The sequence below is a fragment of the Chamaea fasciata genome, unplaced genomic scaffold (assembly GCF_029207755.1).
Source record: "Chamaea fasciata isolate MVZ Bird 193981 ecotype frontalis unplaced genomic scaffold, bChaFas1.0.hap1 SCAF_5, whole genome shotgun sequence".
NCBI classification, from domain to species: Eukaryota; Metazoa; Chordata; class Aves; order Passeriformes; family Sylviidae; genus Chamaea; species Chamaea fasciata.
The window spans coordinates 943974-966220 of NW_027094090.1; the positions used below are offsets into that span (position 1 = coordinate 943974).

A 22247-nucleotide genomic window follows, 5' to 3' on the forward strand; every position below is an offset into this window, starting at 1 on the left:
CTCACCCTGACAGCCGCTCCTGCTACAGACCCGCCCAGCCACGGGGACCGGCGACAAAAACACATCTTAAAAATCCCGCTCGGGGTGATCAGAGCCTTCTCAGGGGATTTATTTCCCCAAGGAAAGCGGTCTGGATGCGAAGCTGTGATCCCACAGTGATTTACAGCTCTGGAAATGGATTTGCAGTGAGTTTTTGGGGTGCTCTGTGTGCTGCTGCATCTGTGTGAGGGTGATGGCAGCTGGGCCGAGGAGGTGTTACAAACGTGTTTACCAATGTTTTTTCATCACAGTCTTATTTCTAAGAAAAAATAACTGAACTTTATAAGTTAAATAAGTATTTTTAAACAAAATATAGGATAATTTTAAAATTAAATAAAACTTAAACTCGATAAGAATAAATTTTAGCAAAAGAATATTAAATAGTATTAACTAAATAAAGCTTACATGTAATAGAACTTTAATAGGCTATAGGTCTAATAGATTCATATTCAAATATTCAAATCAAAGACCAGAAATGTGCATTTGCAGAGCCCTGACACGTGCTGGGAGATGCTGCAGGAATCCAAAATCTCCCCACAGCAGCAGCTCTCCAGAACAATCACAGATTTTTAGGGGCTACAATCTCTAACAGAGCTTTTCACTGCAGGAATCATCCCCAAATTCAGCCTTGATTTTGGTCGGGTACAGAGAAGCTGTGGAAGGCAGAGCCTGGCCAAGGCCACTTAAAACAAACCCACAGCACCACCAAAATTCTCCCTGGATGTAGGGAAAACCATCCTGGCTCTTCATGAGCCGTGCAAAGACAGCTCAGTGCAGGTTCCTGAACAATCCCTGCTGCAAGGATGCACATCAAGGAAAGCACTGGATGCCATTTTCTTTTTCATCTGGAAAAGAGGGGGAGAAGAAAAAAGTCAAGGAGCTGCAGCTGTGTTCTTCCCCTCCTATCTGTATCGTGAATGTTTGGAAAATGCTGTTTGTGCTCTCTCAAAGTCAGGGTTTTTTCACAGGTTGTCCCAGAGGTTGCAGACTCCGCATCCATGGCAGTGTCCAAGGCCAGGTTGGAGGAATCTGGGATAATCCCTCCACCTTCCTGATCCTTAAATTCCCTTCCAAGCAAGCCCCTTCCACAATCCTTTGATTTTTCTTTCCCTTCCCAGACCCAGGAATGGGGACATTTAAACCTTTCCCTGTGGTGCATCGTTGTTCCTCCCCAGGAATTCCTTTCCCCGAACACCGAATTTGGCATTTCCTGACCAGCCTCCAGCATTCCTATGGCTCCTTTCCTTCTGCTGGCCACAGCCACATCTGCATTCCCACTTCAGTCTTTTCCCAACCTTTGACACATAGGATTATGGCCCAGCACAGCCTGGATTTCCAGGAGGGCCCAGGGAGGCTCAGTGCTCAGTTTTCCAGACAGAAAAGGTTGGTTTGTTCCCAGTGGGAAATGATGCCTCTGGATCATTTCCAGTCCATCCCAAAAGAACATCCACGCTGTTCCTTTCAGACTCTTCCTTCCTGGGTGCCCTGTGCCAAAAACCCCACTCAGCAGGCACAGACTCAGGGATTTTGGGCACTTTCCCAATCCCATGTCTGCATCAGCCCATTCCAAACCCATCAACAACACGTGGCCCTTGGAAATCCACACCTGGACGGGACATCCTGTCACCCACCTCACTCCCCGAGGCAGGAGCAACATTCCCGAGCTGTGCTTTGTCCAACCTGTTCCTAAAACCTCCAACTCCCGTGTCCCAGAACTGTCACATCCCACCCCTGTGGGGTTTTCCTGCTGGCTCACCTCAATCCACCTTTCTCCAGGATCTTCCTCCTTCCAGGACATGTTTGTGGGGGGATTAATTTAAAGCTCAAGGAGTTTTTTGACTCACCAGACCCCCAGCACAGAATAAACACGAGTGGTCCCTTAAGGAAAGGACATCCCTGAAAATATTTTGCTTTTCAGGATGTTCTTAAACAACTTCTGGGAATTCTTCTCGTGCTTGTTCCCGTTGTGTTTTCCACATCATTCCTGAGGAAAAACAAATCCAGCAGCTTCAGGGAATCAGGTATCAAGTTCCATCTCAAGACACAAAAACCCCCACAGATTGATTTATTCACTTATCTATTAATTAATTAATTAATTTATTCTTATTATTTCCCTCAGCTCCTTTCCCCTCTGTGTTTTAAATCCTCCTCCCTTTATTTTTCAGCTCCCTAAAAACATGGAATTGTTGACATTGGAAAAGGTCTTTCATGTCATTAAGTGCCAATGACAGCCTCGGGACAGTGAGAGGTGAATTGTGAATTTCCGCAGAGAACGGAGACAATTTGTATTTTTAACTGGATTTTTTTTTTCCACAGAAAAAAGGGGGGAAAAGATAAAATTTTAAATGGATTTTTCCAAAAAAAATTTTAAAAAAAGGGGAAAAAAAGTAAATCTTAAACCTGGTTCTCCCAAAGGAAAAAAAAAAAAAGGGAGGGGGGGAGAAATTTCCCTTTTGTGCTGTATCTTAGAAAAAATAAAAAAACTCTAAAAATTCGGTTTTAAACTGTTATTTTTTTCCACAAAAAAAGGGGGGGGGGGGGACATTCTCATTTGGAATAGGCTTTTTTTTTTTCCCCAAAAATTTCCACTTTAAAATGGATTTTTTTGCCAAAACAAGGAAAGAAAAATCCATTCTGAATGACTTTTTTCCCAAAAAAAACCAGAACCCCCCCAAACTATTTTAAACAGATTTTTTTTTCAAAATTTCTTTTTTAAAAGACATTTTCCAGGAATTCCCATTTTAAACTGGATTTTCTCACCAAAAATATGGAAAAAAACCCCCCAACTATTTGAAATTGAATTTTCCCGGAACTTCCATTTTCAACTGGATTTTCTCACCAAAAATATAGAAAAAAACCCAGCCAAAATCTATTTTTAATTGATTTTTCTGCAACTTCCATTTTCAACTGGATTTTCTCACCAAAAAATATGGGAAAAAAACCCCCCAAACCTATTTTAAACAGATTTTTCTGGAACTTCCACTTTAAACCGGATTTTCTCACCAAAAAATATGGAAAAAAAAAAACAAACCCAACCAAACAAAAAAAACAAACAAAAAAAAACACCCCCAACTATTTTAAATTGAAATTTGCTGGAACTTCCATTTTAACCCGGGTTTTCTCACCAAAAAATATGGGATTAAAAAAAAAAACAACAACAAGACCCAACCAACAATTTTAAATTGAAATTTGCTGGAACTTCCATTTTAAACCGGATTTTCTCACCAAAAAACTGGGGGGGTGGGGGGGGAGGAAAAACCCCCAACTATTTTAAATTGATTTTTTCCGCAACTTCCATTTTAAGCTAGATTTTTCCGCTAAAAAACACAGCCAAAAAATTTTTCTACATTAAACCACTTTCCCCTGAATTTCCACGCCAAAACGAGTTGTTTTTTCTTTGCAGCGCTCCCGCCCCACCGAGGCCCCTCAGCGCCCCTGAGGCGGGAACGGCCGCGACCTTCCCAACATGGCGGCACCCCCCCCCCCCCCCCCCGCGCGCGCGCGCACCCCCCCAACATGGCGCCCACCCCACCGCCCACGGCCCCGACCTCCCGCTCATGGCCGGCCCCCGCCTCCCTCGCCCTCCCCAAGATGGCGGCGGCGCGGCGCTATGACGCCATACGTCCCGCTCCCCCCCTCTCGCTGTCCCCGGCCTCCTCCGCCGCCGCCGCCGCCGCCGGTCCCCGCCTCCCGCGCTCGCCACCGCGGCGGCCGAGGGCGACTCGCGCCGCCGCCCCGCTCGCCCCCCGCCCGCCGCCCGTCCCCCCCCTCCGCCCGCCGCGGCCCCGCGGCGCGGGCCCGCCGCAGCGCAGCCGCTCTGAGGTGAGCGTCCTACCGCGCAATCTCCTCCAGCCCCGGCGCAGCCGCACCAACGCGGGGCCCCCGCCGCCCGCACCCGGCTCCCCCGGCGGCCGCCACCGCCCGGCCGAGGCGGGCCCGAGGGGCAGCCCCGGGGCCGCGGCAGCGCGGGGGGGACCGGGATGGGCGGCGGGGACAGCGGCCGGGGGGGCTCGGGGAAACGGGGGGAGGAGGGCGAGGGGCGGCCTCGGAGCTCTCCGGCCCGGGCTGAGCTCGGCCCCGGCCGGGCGGGGAAGTTGGGCCGCGGCCGCACATATTGGCGGGGCTTTGGCTTCGCCTCTTTTTTTTTTTTTTTTTTTTTTTTTTTCTCCTGGTGTTCTCGGAGCCCCCCTTTCTTTCCTGCTTTTAGCCCTCACCGCCCCTTTTTTAATTTTATTTTTTTTATCCTTCCTTTTTTTCCCCCCTTCACCCACTCCCTTTATTTTTATTTCAGCCCCCCGCCTTTTTTTTGCCTTCACCCACTTTTTTTTTTTTGCTTTCACCCCCATTTTTTTACTCTTCACACCCCCTTTTTATCCCTTTCACTCCCTTCCCCCCCCATTCACTCCCTTATTTTTTTCCCTTCACCCCTTTTTTTTCCCATTCACCCTCATTTTTTCCCCCTCATCTCCCTTTTCTCCCCCCCATAATTAGGTTATAAAAAGTCTCAGAGATAAGTGAGTCCAACCTTGATGAAATTCCCCTTCTTGGCCCTTTTTTTTTCCTTCACCCTTCTTTTTTTTTTTCCCTTTCACCTCCTATTTTTTTTTTTTTTTTATATTCCCAGAATCACAGAACCAATTAGGTTGGGAAAGACCTCTCTGAGCTCATTGATGAAGTCCCCCTTCATTCCCCTTTTTTTTTTCCTGTCATCCCTCTTTTTTTTTCCTCTTTTTCACCCCCTCCCCTTTATTTTTCTTTACATTTTGTACACGTATCATTTTCCTCCCTCTGTCCAGGGAGTTTGGGAGCGAGTTGAAACGTGTTAATCACTCCCCTCCATTTAATACACCCAAAAAAAAGGGGTGTGAATTGCCTGTAAAAAAAAAAAAAGGGGGTGTAACCGGGGATGTATCAAAATACCCCAAAAAAAAAGGGCTCTGAAACATCTGGCTCAGGACAGACCTGGCTGTGACTGAGGTGCTCAGGACCTTTCTTTAGTGTAAATAATAATTAAGGGACAGAAATAATTCTTCCTACATTTGAGGTTACCGAGTCTGAGCTTTCTTGCAGCTACAGATGATTTTCGTTGCGTGGGGTGATGTTTTCTCTGTCCAAGTTTGGGAGCTCTGCTTTGTATTTTTATTTATTTAATTTTTCCTCTCCTTTGCTGAGCTGTTATTTGCAGAATTTGGGGGATTTTTAATCCCTTAGGCAGGGCTGGGCTGTTGTGGTTTTGTTTCTAAGCTTTGTTAGTCTCTGAGCACGGTTTTAGACCCTCTTCCCGCATCCTGAGAGGATTCCCGGTGTGAACTCGTGTTCTCCTTCATCCACATCCCAATTGCTCCTTTTCAAATCCTCTCACAGTGAATTTTTCGTTCCCAAACGTTGAGGAAAGAGGTGTGAGAATTGTTCACCTTTTTAACTGACATTTTCCGTGCTGCTGGTTAAAACTGGGAGCGATGATTTTTAATTTTTTGTTCTGTCAAGGGTGAAAGAGGAAGTGCATGATGATGATGATGATGATGATGATGATGATGATGATGATGATGATGATGATGATGGTGGTGGTGCCTGTGGAGAGCTGAGGATTGTAGCAACTGATTTTTCAGGGTTTTAACCTTTGCCCATCCATCCCTGGAAATGTCCAAGGCCGGGCTGGATGGGGCTTGGCTTAGTGGGAGGTGTGGAATGGGGTGGGGTTTACGGTCCCTTTCCAACCCAAACCATTCCGTGACTCCGCCAAGTGTCCCAGTGCAGTGTCCATTTCATTCCTCTCCTCTCCCTCTGTCGTTTCTCCCTGTGTCTGGTGTTTTGCAGAGTGTCTCAAGTCGGTTTTTATGGAGTTTTGTTGCATCCAGGTTGTTTTTCGTTGAGCCTCACATCATTTTTGTGAGGTTTTGTGATGACCTCTTGAGTTTTGTTGCATCCTGGTTGTTTTTCGTTGAGCCTGACATCATTTTTGTGAGGTTTTATGATTATCTCTTGAGTTTTGTTGCATCCTGGTTGTTTTTCCATGAGCCTCACATCATTTTTGTGAGGTTTTGTGATGACCTCACAGTGCAGTGTCCATTTCATTCCTCTCCCTCTGTCGTTTCTCCCTGTGTCTGGTGTTTTGCAGAGTGTCTCAAGTTGGTTTTTATGGAGTTTTGTTGCGTCCAGGTTGTTTTTCGTTGAGCCTCAAGAGCCTGGATCACCTTTTTTTTTTTTTTTCCCCAGCCTTAAACCAGGCAATTTAAATTCTGGCAAGCTCAGGCCTGGAATATTTCAGCCTTGTAGGGGGGAAACCAAAGGATGCCAGGAGAGTGGAGGAACCCAAACTGGGAGCACTGGGGTCACTCCTTGTGTCCTTCTCCCTGCCAGGCTGGTCATGTCCAACTTCTTCACAAGCTCTGGGATATATTCCCATTGCTTTTTCCAAAGGAGGGAGATTTCCATGCAGTTTCTCTGTCTTGAAGGGTTTGGGAATTATTTTTTGCTCTGGGAAAGTGTCTTCCAGGAAGGCAGCAGGGCACAGTGAACTCTGCTGTGCTCCCCGAATCCCTTTTACCAAGAAAATTGAATCCAGCCTTTTTATTTTTTTTTTTTCTATATCAGAACATTTTGTGCTGTCAGTAGGAGTGGTGTGGGGTTGCGTTGATGATTTTTGGGTGCAGGGAGTTTCTGTGAAATTCAGCCTTGGGTTTATCTTCCTCAGGTTGCTTCTGAAGCTGATCTCTGGGGAAAAAAAACCAAACCAACAAACCCACAGTTCAGGTATTTTGTGTTACCCATTGCCCAGTGCCCAAGATACTTAATAAAATAATTTTAAACCACTTTTTTGGGGGGCTTTGAAATAACTTCTGCCGCACAGTGGGGATTTTATTTGTGCTGTTGAGTGCCCCACTACCCTCTGGGGGAAAGAACCTTTTCCCAAAATCCAGCCTAAACCCCCTGACACAGCTCCAGCCGTTCCCTTGGGTGAAGTGGCTCCCTGGGTGCGTTTAAAGGGAGCCCATCCTCTTAGGGTTTGGAATTCAGCTTTTTTTTTGTTAGGTCGTTTTAATTCTTTCCCATCTTCCCGCTCTTGGGTGCAGATGCACACCCCTGCCCTCATCCATTTATCATTTATTTTAGTGATTAAATTTCTGTGTCTGCTCTCACGAATGGATCTCTTCATCAGCTCGTTTTGCCTGTGAATCCAAACCAGGTAAAGAAATCCTGGCAAAACCCCTCTGGTTTCCAAACGCTGGAATCTATAAAACTCAGAACGTCACTGGTGTCTTTTATCTCTTGAAACGAAAACTTCCACCAGAAGCCCTCATCGCTTCCCATCCTAAAGGCTGCAGTGGAGTGTGAGGAAAGTTTTGAGGTCCAGAGCTGTGCAAGGCTTTGTGCCAGGGCTGGAGGAACCTCTCCCCTGTCCAGGATAAACCTGGAGCATCCAGGACCTTTGGGGAAATTCAGGTTTGTTCTGTACCCACTGCAGCAATTTGGGTTCAATATTTGTGTCTTCCCCAGTTCTGGTCCTGCTTTTTTTTCTTGTTTTCCCCCAAAAACTGGTGGGGCTGCTCCTGCTGCCAGGTGGAGGGTTGGCTGGGGTTTGTCCCCTTTGTGGGAACCCTCGGAGCCCGTTATCCTTTGGGAATATCCCAGGAGCAGTCCCTGTGTTTCCCCAGGAGCGTGAGAGGTAACCCAAGGGCTGTGCTCCTGCTGTGCTTTGCAGGATTTGATTCGGGGTTTTTTTTGGGAAGGAACTCTGAGGCTGCTCTGGGTTTGTTGTGGATGAGCTGCTTGCCAGACTCCGAGAAGGAATCCAAGGAGAAGTCCAGGAGGGGAATCCCTTTCCCTGGCAGATGGGAGCTGCAGGCTGTGTTTGGTGGAGCTGATCCACGCTGACATTTTGATGCCACCGAAATTCCATCTCGTTGGGTTTTTTTCCCTCTTGGAAAAAAAAAAAAAAAAAAAAAAAAAAAAGGATGCAACTGTACAAAAACCCCTCAGGAGGCTCAGGGTGGCAGGTGAATTCTACCTCAGTAGGACTGGGAATTCCAGGATCTCTTTTCCTTCCTGTTTTCCACCATTTCTCGTGGGCTCTGCTGCTTTTCCCGGGGAGCAGAGCCTGGTTTTGTGCTGGAGGATGGAAGCAGGTGACTCCTGGGTTGGGAGCATTGTTTTTGTTGTTATTTCTGTTAGGCAGATGTGTGAGTTATTTCACCTGTTTGCGTGCTGCCTGTAAATAATTAATGGCTCGCTCAGATCCTGCAGAGGGAAACTCAACTTCCTCAGTCCTACAAAATTCCCCTGACCTCAAATACAGAAGGGGAAAACCCATGGAAGGATATTTTCACTCGCAGACCATGTCTGCTTGTGATCAGTGTGAGGAAGCCGAGCCAGGAGTAACTGAGTCCCTCCCACTGTTCATTACATAAGCATCTAATTAAAGGAATCAAACAAGGACGACTTGGAAAACTTCCCCGTAGTCTGGGGCAAAAATACTTGCAAAACCACAGCCCGGAGTACCCCGTGTTTTATTTATGCTGAGAAAACGCTCTGCAAATGAAGAAGTTTATTTTTGGTGTCAGCCATTGGAGTCTCCTGCTGCTCCTGTAGCCGCTTCCTTGGGCACCGGGAAAATCCTTTTTAACTCCTGATTCCTCTTTGGAAGGAGAAGGGACTTAAACACTGCTGCTCCCTAGGAGGAGCTGGTGGATTCAGAGCTCTTCTCGTGGTTCCTTTGGGTTGGGAGTTGGGTTATTTTCAGGCTCGTTCATTCCGCGTCGTGAGCATTCCCAGGGATTTGGGGGCGAATCGGTGAATTCGGTCCCTTGCTCCAGAAGGAGACGCTGGATTTCCCTGGGAATGGCTGGAACACTTCAGCCCTGACCATCAGCAGCACGTGTAGATGGAGGTGATGGTGGAGAGAGGTGGAGGAGATGCGGAGAACAAAACGCGGCAGCAAATGAAAATCCAGCGGGTCGAACGCGGGGTTGTCGCAGGAGCTGTGGAAGCTCGGAATTCCCGCAGGATTTGCATGCCCTGCTCAATGCAGGAACAGCAGAGAGTTATGGGATGGGTCAGGGCTGCAATTCCTGGATGGATCAGTTGAGATCAGGCTGCAGAGTCCCCTGTGTCCGTGTGGGAGGCAGCCGGGTACGGAGGGGACGCGTGGAGCGCCCGGCCTGTTGAGCAGGCTCTGTCAGTGTGGAGAGGGAAACGTGGGAGCAGCGTTTAAACCCGGCTTGGAGGTGCTTTGGGCCTGAAAGACTGGCAGGCAAATCTCTCTGGTGTGGTTGGGCTGGAAATGCACTTTTTTTTTTTCCCCTCCAAAAACCACAGATTTTGATGGTGGTGGGATGTGAGGCTGTGAGTGTGAGGCGGGATTTTCTCACATTCCTGCTGTGTTCTTTGCACAGGGTCCATTTCCCTTCTCAGGGTCATGGAGTCATCGTGGAATTGTGGAATGGTTTGGGTTGGGAGGACCTTAAAGCTCGTCTTGTGCCATGGGCAGGGACACCTCCCACTGTCCCAGGCTGCTCCAAGCCCCGATGTCCAGCCTGGCCTTGGGCATTCCAGGGGTCCAGGAGCAGCCACAGCTGCTCTGGGAATTCCAAAAATTTGCTGTGACCACAGAGCCACATGCCCTGAGAGCCCCAGACACCAGAGGGGACCAGGAAAGCTCGGGATGTGCCTCTCAGATCCAAGCTGTTGGGGATTTCATCTCCATGAACTGCAAAAACCCCTGGAATTTTGCGTGAATGTTGGTGGTAAAGTCAAATGAAAAGTCATTGAGGGATCACAGAACCATGGAACGGTTTTGGGTGGGAAGGGGCCTTTCAGTGCCACCCCCTGCCATGGGCAGGGACACCTCCCACTGTCCCAGGCTGCTCCCAGCCCCAGTGTCCAGCCTGGCCTTGGACATTCCAGGGATTCTCTGGCAATTCCAGACCTGCCAGGAATTCCTTCCCAAGATTCCGTCCAAATTTCCCCTTTTCCAGTGGGAAGCCATTCCCTGTGTCCTGTCCCTCTGTCCCTTGTCCCCAGTCCCTCTGCAGCTCTCCTGGAGCCCCTGGAGGCCCTGGAATGTTCTGGAAGCTCTCCCTGGAGCCTTCCCTTCTCCAGGGGAATATTCCCAGCTCTCCCAGCCTGGCTCCAGAGCAGCTCCAGCCCTTGAAACTCCTCTGAACTCCATCAGCCCCATGTCCTTATGTCCATCAGTTCCCAGTGGATTTTCCGGGGAATCTTCCCCCCTCAAGTGCATATTTTGCAGGGCAGCCAAGCAGACGAGTGCTTGAACCACTTGAACTTCAAGGGAGGGGTGGCCAGGCTGTAATTTTGGGTGGAAGTTTGGTTACCAAATGTGGTCGGGAGCGTGCTGTCTGTTCTTACCCCGTGCTGATCTCGTTAATGCCAAGTCCTTAAGGTGATCCATCGTAATTTCGGGCACCACAATAGGAAAAAAACAAATGGTCCAAAGGTATTAGAGAATGTCCAAAGGAGGGATGCAGGGATGGGGAAAGAGCTGGAGGAGCAGCTGAGAGGACTTGGTTTCTCCAGCCTGGAGGAGAGGAGGCTGAGGGGAGACTCACTGGGGGCTGCAGCTTCCTCAGGAGGGGCAGCTCTGGTCTCTGCTGTGTGTCACCAGGGACAGGATCCGAGGGAATGGTGTGAAATGGTGTTCAGGGGAGGGTCAGGTGGGATATCAGGGAAAGGTTCTTTCCCAGAGGGTGCTGGGACACTTGATTCCCCAGGAACGGTCCCAGAGCTCCAGGAGCGTTTGGACAGCTCTCTCAGGGACAGAGTGGGATTGCTGCAGTGTCCTGTGCAAGGCCAGGAAGTTGGATCGATGATCCTGTGGGTCTTTTCCCACTGAGGATATTCCCAGATGGAACCAGGGCTGGACAGAACTCATCCATGCTGGACACAGGGTGATCCTTCACCTCGTGGGGACGTGGAGACGAGGCTGCAGCATCTCTGTCACCACCCTCTGTGTGTCACCCACTCCCATTCTCTTCTCCTGTGGCGGATTAAAACTGGGATTAAAACTGGGAACAGTTTTAAAAGAGGATTAAAACTGGGAACGTTTGCACCTTTGCAGCAGGCAGCGAGGGCCCGTGCTCCAGTGTCTTTCCCAGCAGTAATCCCAAGGGCTGTGCCAGGAATGCTGTCAGCAAACAGCAGCCTGCGCTTATTGGCTTAGGAATTCTTGAAGAGACCGCTTTGGGCTGTTAATTAAAAAAGCTGAATCGGCTAAAGATGAGTAGGTCCCTCCAAAGTGTTAAAACGACTCCTGGGTTCTGCAGGTCTTGAGGAAAACAGGTTAAAATTGGGATTCCTGTGTGGCTCTTCAAACGAAATGCGAGGGTGTGTGAGGTGGCGAAGTATGACCTCAGAGATCGGCATTTATCGTGTTCTGGTTCCTAAACTTGCGGCAGATCGCACATCCTGCAAAATTTTAGGGGAAAAGGTGCTGCTGGTGGATCCTGGTTAAGGGGCAGTCACCCCAAATGTTTCCCGTGGAACCTGCAGAGCCTGGGGAATGCTAAATGAGAATTCCATCCGGTGGTTTACGCTCCTGGGGTGCAGTTTCACCTCCAGTTTTGGGTTACACTCGCCTGGCACAGGCTGCGATGTGCTGGTGCCCTTCCCGCGGGTTTCCAAACACGAATTTTGCCCTTTTTTCCCCCCCTTGCGATCTTCCTGGGGAGGGCTGATTCCGCTGGGATGTTATTTCTTGGTGCCAAAGCTTGAGAAGAGTCTTTAAGAGGAATCCGCCTCGTGCTTGTGTTCACCCCGTGACTTCCCGCTGGTGTTTGGTGTTAAATACACGAAATTTAGCTGCAGAAAGGACCCATTGCAAATCCCATTGTCCCCGATGCGTCCCGTCACATCACCCGATGGCAGCTCTCAGCACCAAGCAGGAGGTTTTATCCTAATAAATACCTGTGAAATCCCATTTGTTTCTTTTCCAGCCCTGCCCCACGGTGAAGTTTTTTTTCCCCCCGCAGGGGGAATTTCTTTGCTCTTTGATGTGAGGTTGTGACAAAGAGGGCGCGTTAACGGGAGGAATTTTGGTTTTGTTTGTTAGAATCCACTCGATTTCAGGGCTTTTCACGCTGAGACCGTGAGCACTGGGATTTTTTATTGTTTTTTGTTCCCCATGCTAATTAAAAGGATCGTTTTACTAATGCAATGCCACAGGAGGACGCTGTGGAACGAGAGCTGTTGTTCCTCTCGGTGCTTTTGCGCCGAGCCCTTAAATAAGATGTTCTCTTCAATCTTGATAGGAGGGGAATAAACTGGAGTGCCTTATCTTGCTTTGTGCCTGGTATCAGTGGTGCTGCTGACAGGTGTCTCCACTCCTGGAAAGTCTTTCCCATTCCAGAACCTTGTGCAGCTTCCAGAAGGGACAGGAAGAAAAAAAAAAAAAAAAAAAAAAAAGCTGTTTTTTTAATCAGGTTGAGGTGTCAACCTCAAAATTCTCCCCATGAACAAAGGAGCTTTTCTTTTTTCTCCGTGGAGAATGGGATTTTGGTATTTAAATGTGCGTTTTCAATGAGAGTTGTGGTAATAAGTGAGATGTGAATCAAGCTTCTCCTTGGTGAATGGTGTTGTTTGCTTATCACACCCGCAGGGGTGATTCCCTCTAGGCACAGTTTTATCCAGGAGCGCTATCAAATTCACCCCAAATACAAATTAATGGTATTTACCCGGGGAGAGATGCCAGTGCAAGGTGGAAATCATGGGGAGAGCTGCTTGTGGGAGTCTGGAATCACCTGCTAGGGACACCTGAACATCTTTCTCCTGTCTCCATGGGGAAAAGACCAGGAGAAGGTCACCAGGCTTGGCCATTCCTCCTTTTCAAAGGTTGCCCTCTAACCCTCCCCTGAGCTGGCAGCAGCTCCTGTAACTCAGACCATCCCCAAACCACCAAAACCAGCTCGTTTCTGGCCATTCTCATCCGAGGGAAGACACAAATCTCTCAGGACCAACGCGGTTTGACAGGCACCGCTGGTGAAAAGCATGGAATGCCATCCCTGGATCTCTGTTTGCTCCCAGATGAGGTTGGCTCTCAGTGGCTGTGACCACCGAAGTGTGATGGATCAGAAATCTGCGGGTGATAAACCGGGATGTTCCCGCTCTCCTGCACAGAGGGTCTTGTGCTAGGGCAGGAGCAGCAGGACTGGACAATTTCTAAGGTAGAATTCCACTCAAACAGGATTTGGTGTTCTTAGTAAATGGCCAGTGATTGATTTCTTGCTAAGATCAGTTTTCACTTACGAATTATCCCAGGCTGCCCGTGCAGGGAAATTGGAGTTGATCGAGATTCGCTGCCGGAAGCTCGGAACAGCTTTTTAAATGCCACATTCCTGAGCACTAAGAGCAGAGGAAGTGCTTTCTAATCTGATTGAATCCACCAAGTGTGACCCAGTTGACTGAAAAAGCTCCTTCACATCACGTCAGCCCAGATCATCAAAGGTACTTTTTGATCCCTCCCCGTCACGAGCTGCCAGCGGTGCCGGTGCTGCTGTGGCAGGGAGGAAGAGGAGGAGGAGTTGCAGCCACAGACAGTTGGTAGATCTTTAAATAAATGGAAGTGGGGTCATCCTTACACTCCAGTGTTGGAAGGAGCTCAGCCAGGAGCAGGTGGGGAAGTCCTGGGTGCCACCAGCAGCATCTTGGTGAGCTGGGAAACCTCTCCAGCCTTGCTCCGTGGCTCCTGGAGATGAAGCAGCTTTTAGTGAGGAATCACCACGGGCTCCCTCCCAGCCAACAGGGGCCAGAACCTGATTTAGAGGAGGATGGTGCATGGGAGGGGTGAACACCGCGGAGAAGGACCGCACACACGGGGATCACAGGAGCTCTGCAGGACAGAAAGTGCCAGCGTGATGTTGTTTAATGCAGAGCAAACGACTTATTTATGGCAGAGCCTTAAATCCATTAAACTCCGGATGCTTGTCAGCTTCACACAGGAGCAGAAAGAAAGGCAGGAGGTGTTGCAGGTTTTCTGGAGAACACCTGGAGCAGGATTTCCCTGAAGTGAGAGCGCGAGGAGTGAGACCAGCTTGAATCATGAACCAGATTTTCTCTCTTTTTCGAGATTCCTGTGTAGTGCAACCGGAGCGCTCCGTGCTGAGTTCCCGTGTGGAGCAGGGGTGTCAGTAAGGAATTGGTGCAGCTCAGAGGTCAAACAGAAAATGGTTTGGGAAAGGAAAAGCAGGAGTGTTGTGATTCCTTTGAAAGAAACGAGGAAACAAACCAGAGGGATTATTCCTGAGAGTGTAGGATTGACCCTCTCAAATAAGTCCTTAAAATTCCTTGATTTAAAAAAAAAAAAAGGCAAATTAAACCAAAATAAATTAAAAACCCTGACAGCATCTGGTGTCCCCTGAGCTGACTGAGCAGCCACAACATCGACTTGTCCTTTCCTTTCCTTTCTCCATGCTTTTGTTGAGTACAAGGCATGATTTTGGGGAAAACGATGTGAAAAGTCTTAATCTACAAGAGTGTTTCGGACGTGTGTCCTGCTCTGTGTGTTTGGTTGTGCCCATCACCAGGGGATGGGTTTAGTGGTGACCCTGGCAGTGTGGGGGGACAATAATTGGACTTGATGATTCTTTTCCAACCTGAACTATTCCATGCTTCCATCTTTTCCATGGTTCAAAGCCTTTGGAGGGTGGCAGCCTTTCTCCTGAGTCTCCTCCTTGGTCAGAGGAGAAGGTCCGTGGCCTGACCATCTCTGAGATGAGAACAGGGACAGCCCCCTGACCTCGTTAATGTGTCTGTTAAACTAACTGGGGACTTTGATCACTTGTAAAGAGGATTCTGAGTTTTCAGAACTTTAATCCTCTCTTTTTCCTCCCCGGTAATTTCCAGCTCCTCGCAGAGAAGCGGCAGAGCTGCTGCTTGAGCTGGGGACATCCATGCAATAATGTTCATTGCTGGGATGGGATTTCCTCTTTCCCAAAACCTTTGATTGGGGAAAAGTTGTGCACCCTCAGCAGGCTGTGTGAGAGCTGATCTCTCCTTTTTGCCGCTAGGGTTTTGCCAATTCCTGCATTTCAGTTATAAAATTTTACTTTTAGGTATGAAATGTCGTGTTGGTTTTCATGTTGATGCTGGTGCAGAACGCAGGAGAACTTTTCCCCTTTGGTTTTCCACTCAGAATGACTCACCCTCGATGTGAAAATACGAAGGCTGAATTCTGACAATCAGGATAATTAGCAAAGAAGCAGGTTTTGTAAGAACACCGACTTGGTTGATCAGTTTGAACACCAGATCCTTGTATTTGGTGTTTTGGATGCCGTTGGTCGTTCCCACCCTGTCTCAGAATGGTGGAATCATGGAATGGGTTGGGTTGGAAGGGACCTTAAAGCCCATCCAGTGCTGTCCCCTGCTTTGGGACACCTTCCACTGTCCCAGGCTGCTCCAAACCCCAGTGTCCACCCTGACCTTGGACCCTTCCAGGGATCCAGGAGCAGCCACAATTACTTTGGGCAGCAGGGAAGAATTTCTTCCTTATGTCTGATGTAAATCTACCCAATTTCACTTAAAACTTTGTCCCTGCGTTCCCCTTTCATGCTTGGATCCTGGGCGGGATCCTCTCATGCGTGCTCAGAGAGGACAGAGCAAGCAGGTCTCTCAAAATCTCCGCATAATTCCTCTTTTGCTTCCTTTCAAAATTATTTAAACCACCAAAGAAGCGAGACCCAGCGATTCTTTTATTTATTGCTGATCCGAGCAGGGTTTCAAATTAATGTGCTGTGGGCTGAGTTGGTAAAAATGGCCTCATGATTTAAGATTCCAGAGGATAAATGCTCATCTCCCGCTTCATTCTGTCTCAGTTGTGTCTCCTGCGGCATCTGAAGCAAAACCTCCTCAGTGGGATGAAGGTTTAAAATAATTCCAGGCGCTCTGCTTGTGTAAGGGAGTTTTTCCATCGTGCTGCTGCTCCTCAGGATTTTTTCTGGTGTGGAATTTTTAGTTTGGGCTCAGTTTTAAGCACCCATTAACGTGGATGGAGATGGTACAGGATGGTGTCCGTGGGGTTTTTTATGGGTTGAGTTATGGCTTGTTACAGTCACTCCACAGGGAAGTTCATTTCAGTCCATGCGGGTTTAAATTTGGTGTAGAATTGATGAGGTTTATGAGCGGTTCCCGATGTTTTCTGCTGGTTTTGAGTGGTGCAGCTCTGCTCTTTCCTCCTGCATCTGGTGTTCCTCCCGCCACGGTGTCAGGGCTGACAGCACATCAGAGGAACCCCTGACACACCCATGAAGCAGCTGCACTGTGTGATGTGAGGCACTTCATCCTCATGTTTTTTATAAATGTCACTTAAAATGACTTTAAAACTCCTTCTGGCTGTCATCCAGACCTTCTGGACTAAGCCACAGCTACCAGGAAATGTCACTGCTGCGTCCTTTCGGCTTTCCCTGAGCCTGACACCGCTCTGGTTTGGGGACAAAAACAGGCATCAGCGTTCCTTCTCTGGAGTGATGCGTGCTCATCTCTAAAGCTAACCAGGAACAGCTTTCCTTCCATCCCTGTGCCCAAATCCCTGCTCAAATCCATTCCCCACCCTTCGGATGCCTCACAGGGCCAGGTTGGTGACACCTTCACCTGCCAGTCAAGGTGTTGGCCCACAGAGCCTGGCTGCTGTCAGGAATCCTTCGGGAATAATTTGAATGTGGGAATGGCTTCCCCGGGGTTTCAGTGTTTGTGGAATTAGGTGTAGGTTGCCTTGGAGTGGGAGGTTTCCTTCCAGTGGTATCATCCGTTGTCTTGTCTCCTGATGCATCTGAAAGTCACTGTGCTCTATCAGTCGTATTCCGATCACATTTTTCCATGGATTTTTTAAAATTTCAATGGAAATTCCTAACACTGCACTGCTCCGGTAAGAAAAGCAGCAATGTCCCCTTCCAGGAAAAGCTCCGTGTCCTGGGAAATCTGTTAAGCTGATCCATAAGGATTTACTTGAAAAAAAATTTTTTCCCCACCCATTTTTCTCTGGGGGTGGCAGAATGAGTTTCTTGGAAGGAGGTTGGGGCTGATTGTTTTTCCCACCAGGAATTCTCGGTTTGTCTCAATGTGCCTCTCAGTCCCTTCCTCACTGGCACTGCTTGAGCTCCTGCTATTTTTGGATGGTTCTAATATTACAGCCCAAGCTGTAAACAGGGTTGGACAACAGCAGCATCGGACTCCAGCGGCTTTTTAGGGAGGCTTGGGAGTCTGAAGCTGGTTTGGCTTTAGCTGTAGCCTCAGTGGGTTTGTGACAGTCTCCCAACAACAATTCTGCTGTCCCTCGGGCTGGGATATTCCAACCCTTCCCCAGAACCACCAATCCCCATGTCCCCAGGGTCTGTTCAATCCCTTCAGGGATGGGGACTCCAGCACTTCCCTGTTCCACTGACGACCCTTTTGGAGAAGAAATGTTCCCTAAAATCCCCTCCGAACCTCCCCAGCACAACTTGAACCCGTTTCCTCTTGCCCTGTGGTTTGGGACAAGAGACCAACCCCCTACGTGGCTGCAACCTCCTTTTTGTTTGGTCAAAATAACCCTCTTGATCAAATTTTTTGGGTTCCCGTTTCTCATTGACCCCTCCGTGGCATCCCATGAGCTGGTGTCAGTCAGGAGCTGTAATTCCATGGTCAGGATCTTTTTTTTTTTGTTTATTTTCTCATTCCCTGCAGCTGGCCGCCTCTTTCTGCTCTTTGCCCTGAGCAGGAACAGGTTCCCTTTTTGGGGAATCTCTGTTTTTTGAGGGTTGAGGTTCTAATTCTCCTGTTTGAAAATACCTTTAGGGATGTGCCGTTTCTTTTCCACAAACGTGCAGCAGGCACAGGCTGAAAATATCCCTGCACCTCCCATCCTGCTCCTTCTGCACAGATCTGTGTTCCCAGTGTGTGCTCCAGGGCCCTGCTGACTCTGTAAGCTGCCGCTTTGCTCAGTGCTTTACCGCTGGACGCCTGAAATAAATCACTTTCCTGTGATGTTTGTGCTTGGGTTGTGTGATGGCTTTGCCTGTTTCTGAGCTCTGAGTCCAGGTCTGGGCCTCTCCTGAACAGAAAGATCTGGAGGGGTTGGAGTGTTTCTGGGAAAGGAACAGAGCTGGGGAAGGGTCTGGAGAAGCAGGAAAAGCTGAGGGAGCTGGGAAAGGGGCTGAGCCTGGAGAAAAGGGGGATCGGGGGGACCTGGTGGCTCTGCACAAGTCCCTGCCAGGAGGGGACAGCCGGAGAGGGATTTGGGATCTAATCCCAGGGAACAGGCACAGGGGGACGGGGAACGGCCTCAGGCTGGGCCAGGGGAGGCTCAGGGTGGGCACCAGCAGGAATTTCTCCATGGAAATGGTGGCCAGGCCTTGTTGAGGGGCTGTCCAAGGAGGTGGTGGACTCACTGTCCCTGGGGGTGTCCAGGGAAGGGCTGGATGAGGCACTCAGTGCTCTGGGCTGGGGAGGGGGCATAGGTTTGACTCGATGATCTCGGAGGTCTTTTCCATTCTTCACGATCCTGGCATTCTGTACTGGCATCCTCATTTGTGTCCTGAACTATTGAGGCCAGAGGAGACTTTGTGTCACCCTCAGGCCTCTTCCCTGAAAGATGTGGCCAAACCAAGTCCCAGCTTTGACCCTTTAACGGGCGGGTGAGGGAATCTCAGGGCTGCAGGATCCTTGTGGACCTTTCCTCCAGCAGAGAGAATGGCGTCTGGGTGCTGTGCTCCGCCTGGCAGTGTGGATTTTTCCAAACCCTTTGACCCGAAGTTCCTCTCCTGGCTCCTGGTGGAGTTGTCATTTCTCTCTTGTAGACATCCTCTGTCTACAAAATCTCCGTCCCTCGTGTTTACAGCCTGTGGGTGCTGACACTCAGGTCAGGGAGAAAACCCTAGGCATCCCACAGCAGAGCCTGTGGGAACTTAGTGCTTTCCTGCACTGGCCTGGGATTGTGAGGAGGCATCAAAAACGATCCTTGGGAGGTGAAAAACCTGTTTTTTTCTAACTCGTCGTTGGCTTGTAAGAAACAATCGATGGGTGTTGTTCTAAGTGACCAATAACCAAAACACCGTATAAAACTAAACTCTGCCTGAAAGCCCCCCTTAATTGCAAAACTCTAACAATTTGGAGGGAGGAGCGGGGGTTAATTAAACTTTTAATCAACTTTCCCTTTTAAGCCCTCCAAGTAGCTTGGAGTCTATCGTTATTAAAACCATCCCGGCATATAATAACGACGATTATTTTTTGCGGTTTGTTTTTTTGTCCCCTCCGCCAGTGACTCTTGATGGAAGAACACGGAGTGACGCAGGCAGAGCACATGGCGACCATCGAGGCCCACGCCGTGGCCCAGCAGGTGCAGCAGGTGCACGTGGCCACCTACACGGAGCACAGCATGCTGAGCGCCGACGAGGACTCGCCCTCCTCGCCCGAGGACACCTCCTACGACGACTCCGACATCCTCAACTCCACGGCCGCCGACGAGGTCACCGCGCACCTGGCGGCCGCAGGTAAAGCTCCGTCATCATCATCATCATCATCATGGTCGGAGTTATGGGTTAGAATTATGGGTGTTTGCCAGGGAAAGATGGAGCCTCCCTTGGAATGGAGAATTGTCTTGGTTTGGGATTGTGAGTGTCTGCCAAGGAAAGCCAGAGCTTCCCTTGTAATGGAGAATTGTCTTGGTTTGGGATTATGGGTGTCTGCCAGGGAAAGCCGGAGCCTCCCTTGGAAAGGAGAATTGTCTTGGTTTGGGAAGACAGGTGTCTGCCAGGGAAAACTGGAGCTTCCCTTGGAATGGAGAATTGTCTTGGTTTGGGATTATGGGTGTCTGCCAGGGAAAGCTGGAGCCTCCCTTGGAATGGAGAATTGTCTTGGTTTGGGATTATGGGTGTCTGCCAGGGAAAGCTGGAGCCTCCCTTGGAATGGAGAATTGTCTTGGTTTGGGAAGACAGGTGTCTGCCAGGGAAAGATGGAGCCTCCCTTGGAATGGAGAATTGTCTTGGTTTGGGAAGACAGGTGTCTGCCAGGGTAAGCTGGAGCTTCCCTTGGAATGGAGAATTGTCTTGGTTTGGGATTATGGGTGTCTGCCAGGGAAAGCCAGAGCTTCCCTTGGAAAGGAGAATTTTTGTGGTTTGGGAAGACAGGTGTGACGTTTTACGCCACGATGACACAAGACTCTGACCTCAGAAGGCTGAAAATGGCTCCTTTCTTTTTGGGATGTGTCTCCCTTATATACTATTCTACACAGACCAATTTGATTGGTGAAACAAAGACAAACTTCTTCAATCACATTGGTTAGACCAGAGGGACATCAAGAAGAAATCCCTCCTAGGGAAAGAATGTAAACAAAGTTTACAGTTACAAAAACATGTCTCCCTTGTTTACAGAAAATTCTCTGGGAAAAGAATTTCAGAAAACCAAAATATCTCAGGCAGGTACCAGGGCTGCACAGGTGTCTACCAGGCGAAAGCCAGAGCTTCCCTTGGAATAGAGAATGCAAACCCCACCCACCCCCCCCTTCCAAATTATTATGATTTTGCAATCAAGGGGGCTTTCAGGCAAAGATACGGGGGTAGGAATAACAGCTCTTTACTAGGAACGTTAAAAATACAAATGTGCTCGTGCAAAAAAGGACAAACAAAAAGAATCCTAGAAACGCTGACAGTGTCAGAATAGGACCTGACCCACTGTTGGTCAGGGTGTTGGGGGCAGCCCAGTCCTGTCCTCCTGCAGTGACGGATGTGGTTCTGTTGGAGTAGAGATGATCCTGTAGGAGGGTCCAGTGGTGCTGAGCTGGGTCTGGTTTTCCTCTGGGAATCCAGTGCAAACGGGCTGTGCTGGAGTTCCAAATCTCAGCTTTTATCCAGGCGGGAATGCTGGGCTCCTCCCCCGGGATGATGGAATTGTATCAGCCGTGCAGTGAGCCTCGATGGCCCATGAACAGCAGATATCCCCTGGAGGAAGGATGGGTCCTGGAAGGGATAAAGAAACGCTTCCCCACCTGGTTTTAATAGATGATAATAGAATACACACCCCTGGTTACCACCCTGCATTGCAATCCTGCATTGCAACCCAAGACAATCATCATCATCATCATCATCATCATCACCTCCTGCTGATGAGTGGCTGCCTAAAACAGAGGCTGGACAAGATTAAGAGAATAGAAGAGGATATTTACTGAAGGCCTTCAGTACCGTAGTGGTTTGAGGGCTCACTAGAATTATTTACTCTTTTTTCCTGCTCTGAGATAGGACTAGGAGAAAAGCAAAGCAGGCTCAAAACTTCAAAGGGTATAAAGACGGGTTTGTTAACAAAACTGCAAGACAGAAAATATTAATAAGAATCAGAATGAAACCTTCAAAACCTTTAATTGGTTAATCGGGCTGTCAACATTCAAAGCTAGTTACTAAATTGTTTTTTGCTTTCTTCAATCAGTGCAAAACCAGCACGAATAGGAACACCTTGGGCAGTCAGAAGCCTTGCAGAGGCTACATTCAAGGTGGATGGTGGTCATGAGTTTTTCAGACAATTCTAACTTTGGTCCATTTACATATCAGGGGTTAATCCTCCAATTACAGCTTCAGGTAATGAAGTCATTTGCTCCAAGTTTTTCCCCCTCGATTCACTGCTGTTTACATCTCTCAGGGCCTGAGACAGTGAAGGAGTCTTTGAGTTTCAGGCCTAGAGAGGAATTATTTTGTCTGAATAAAACTGGACGACAGCAGCTGACAGCAATGAAATTTTAAGAGTTATACACTAAAAAGCAGTACAGGATCTGAAAAATACAGAAGCTAAATCCTAAGGCATCACTGATCCATCCCACCCACAGGAATATTCCACAGGAAATTCTCTCCACAAACTCTGCCGGCCACTTTAATCATTTCTGTGTGGATCGCTGAGGTGCTGGGAATTGCTGGTTTATACATGCTGCCTCAAGAAACGAAAATAAAATACCAAATATGTCAAAGAGCAAAAATTATTTCAGGCCCCACGTAAACAACAGAAAAAAAAAAAAACAAAAAACAACCCCAAAAACCTTTGCTGAGTCAGGAGCTCACGTGTTAGGGCTCTCCCAGGGAAATCCACAAAAGATCCTGGACTGGGAAAGTACTTCAGAATCACAGATTCCTCCCAGTGGAGCCAAATGTCCTCCAGACTGGCCTTGTGATGGGTCTGTATTAGCAGAAAAATGGGGTGATAATGAAGCACTGGGAGTCTGGCCTGACTCCGTGTCAGAATTTAGA

At 48.6% G+C, this 22247-nt stretch overlaps 1 protein-coding gene and 2 long non-coding RNA genes across 8 annotated transcripts in view; 2 read left to right on the top strand and 1 right to left on the bottom strand.

Annotated features, from left to right (window-relative positions):
- Positions 1 to 106: 106 nt before the first annotated feature.
- Positions 107 to 2472, top strand: LOC136289127 (uncharacterized). The gene is made up of 3 exons (XR_010720722.1): positions 107 to 185; positions 1958 to 2060; positions 2205 to 2472. It is a non-coding gene; the product is annotated as an uncharacterized lncRNA (long non-coding RNA).
- On the bottom strand, positions 175 to 4026 carry LOC136289126 (uncharacterized). Its single transcript, XR_010720721.1, has 3 exons — positions 3875 to 4026; positions 1796 to 2023; positions 175 to 884 (listed from the first exon to the last, which is right to left on the bottom strand). It is a non-coding gene; the product is annotated as an uncharacterized lncRNA (long non-coding RNA).
- The window catches only part of NRF1 (nuclear respiratory factor 1), a 60648-nt gene continuing 42242 nt past the window's right edge, over positions 3842 to 22247 (top strand). Inside the window, exons 1-3 of one of the 6 annotated variants that reach the window (XM_066182598.1) lie at positions 4286 to 5016; positions 6734 to 6792; positions 19280 to 19511. In XM_066182598.1, coding sequence (XP_066038695.1) covers positions 19289 to 19511 — 223 coding nt within the window. In that variant the 5' untranslated portion in view covers positions 4286 to 5016; positions 6734 to 6792; positions 19280 to 19288. Of the gene's footprint in view, positions 3862 to 4276; positions 5437 to 6733; positions 6793 to 11306; positions 13495 to 19279; positions 19512 to 22247 lie in introns of those variants that run through there. The other 5 variants (XM_066182601.1, XM_066182602.1, XM_066182597.1 and 2 more) reach the window with 5 other exon arrangements.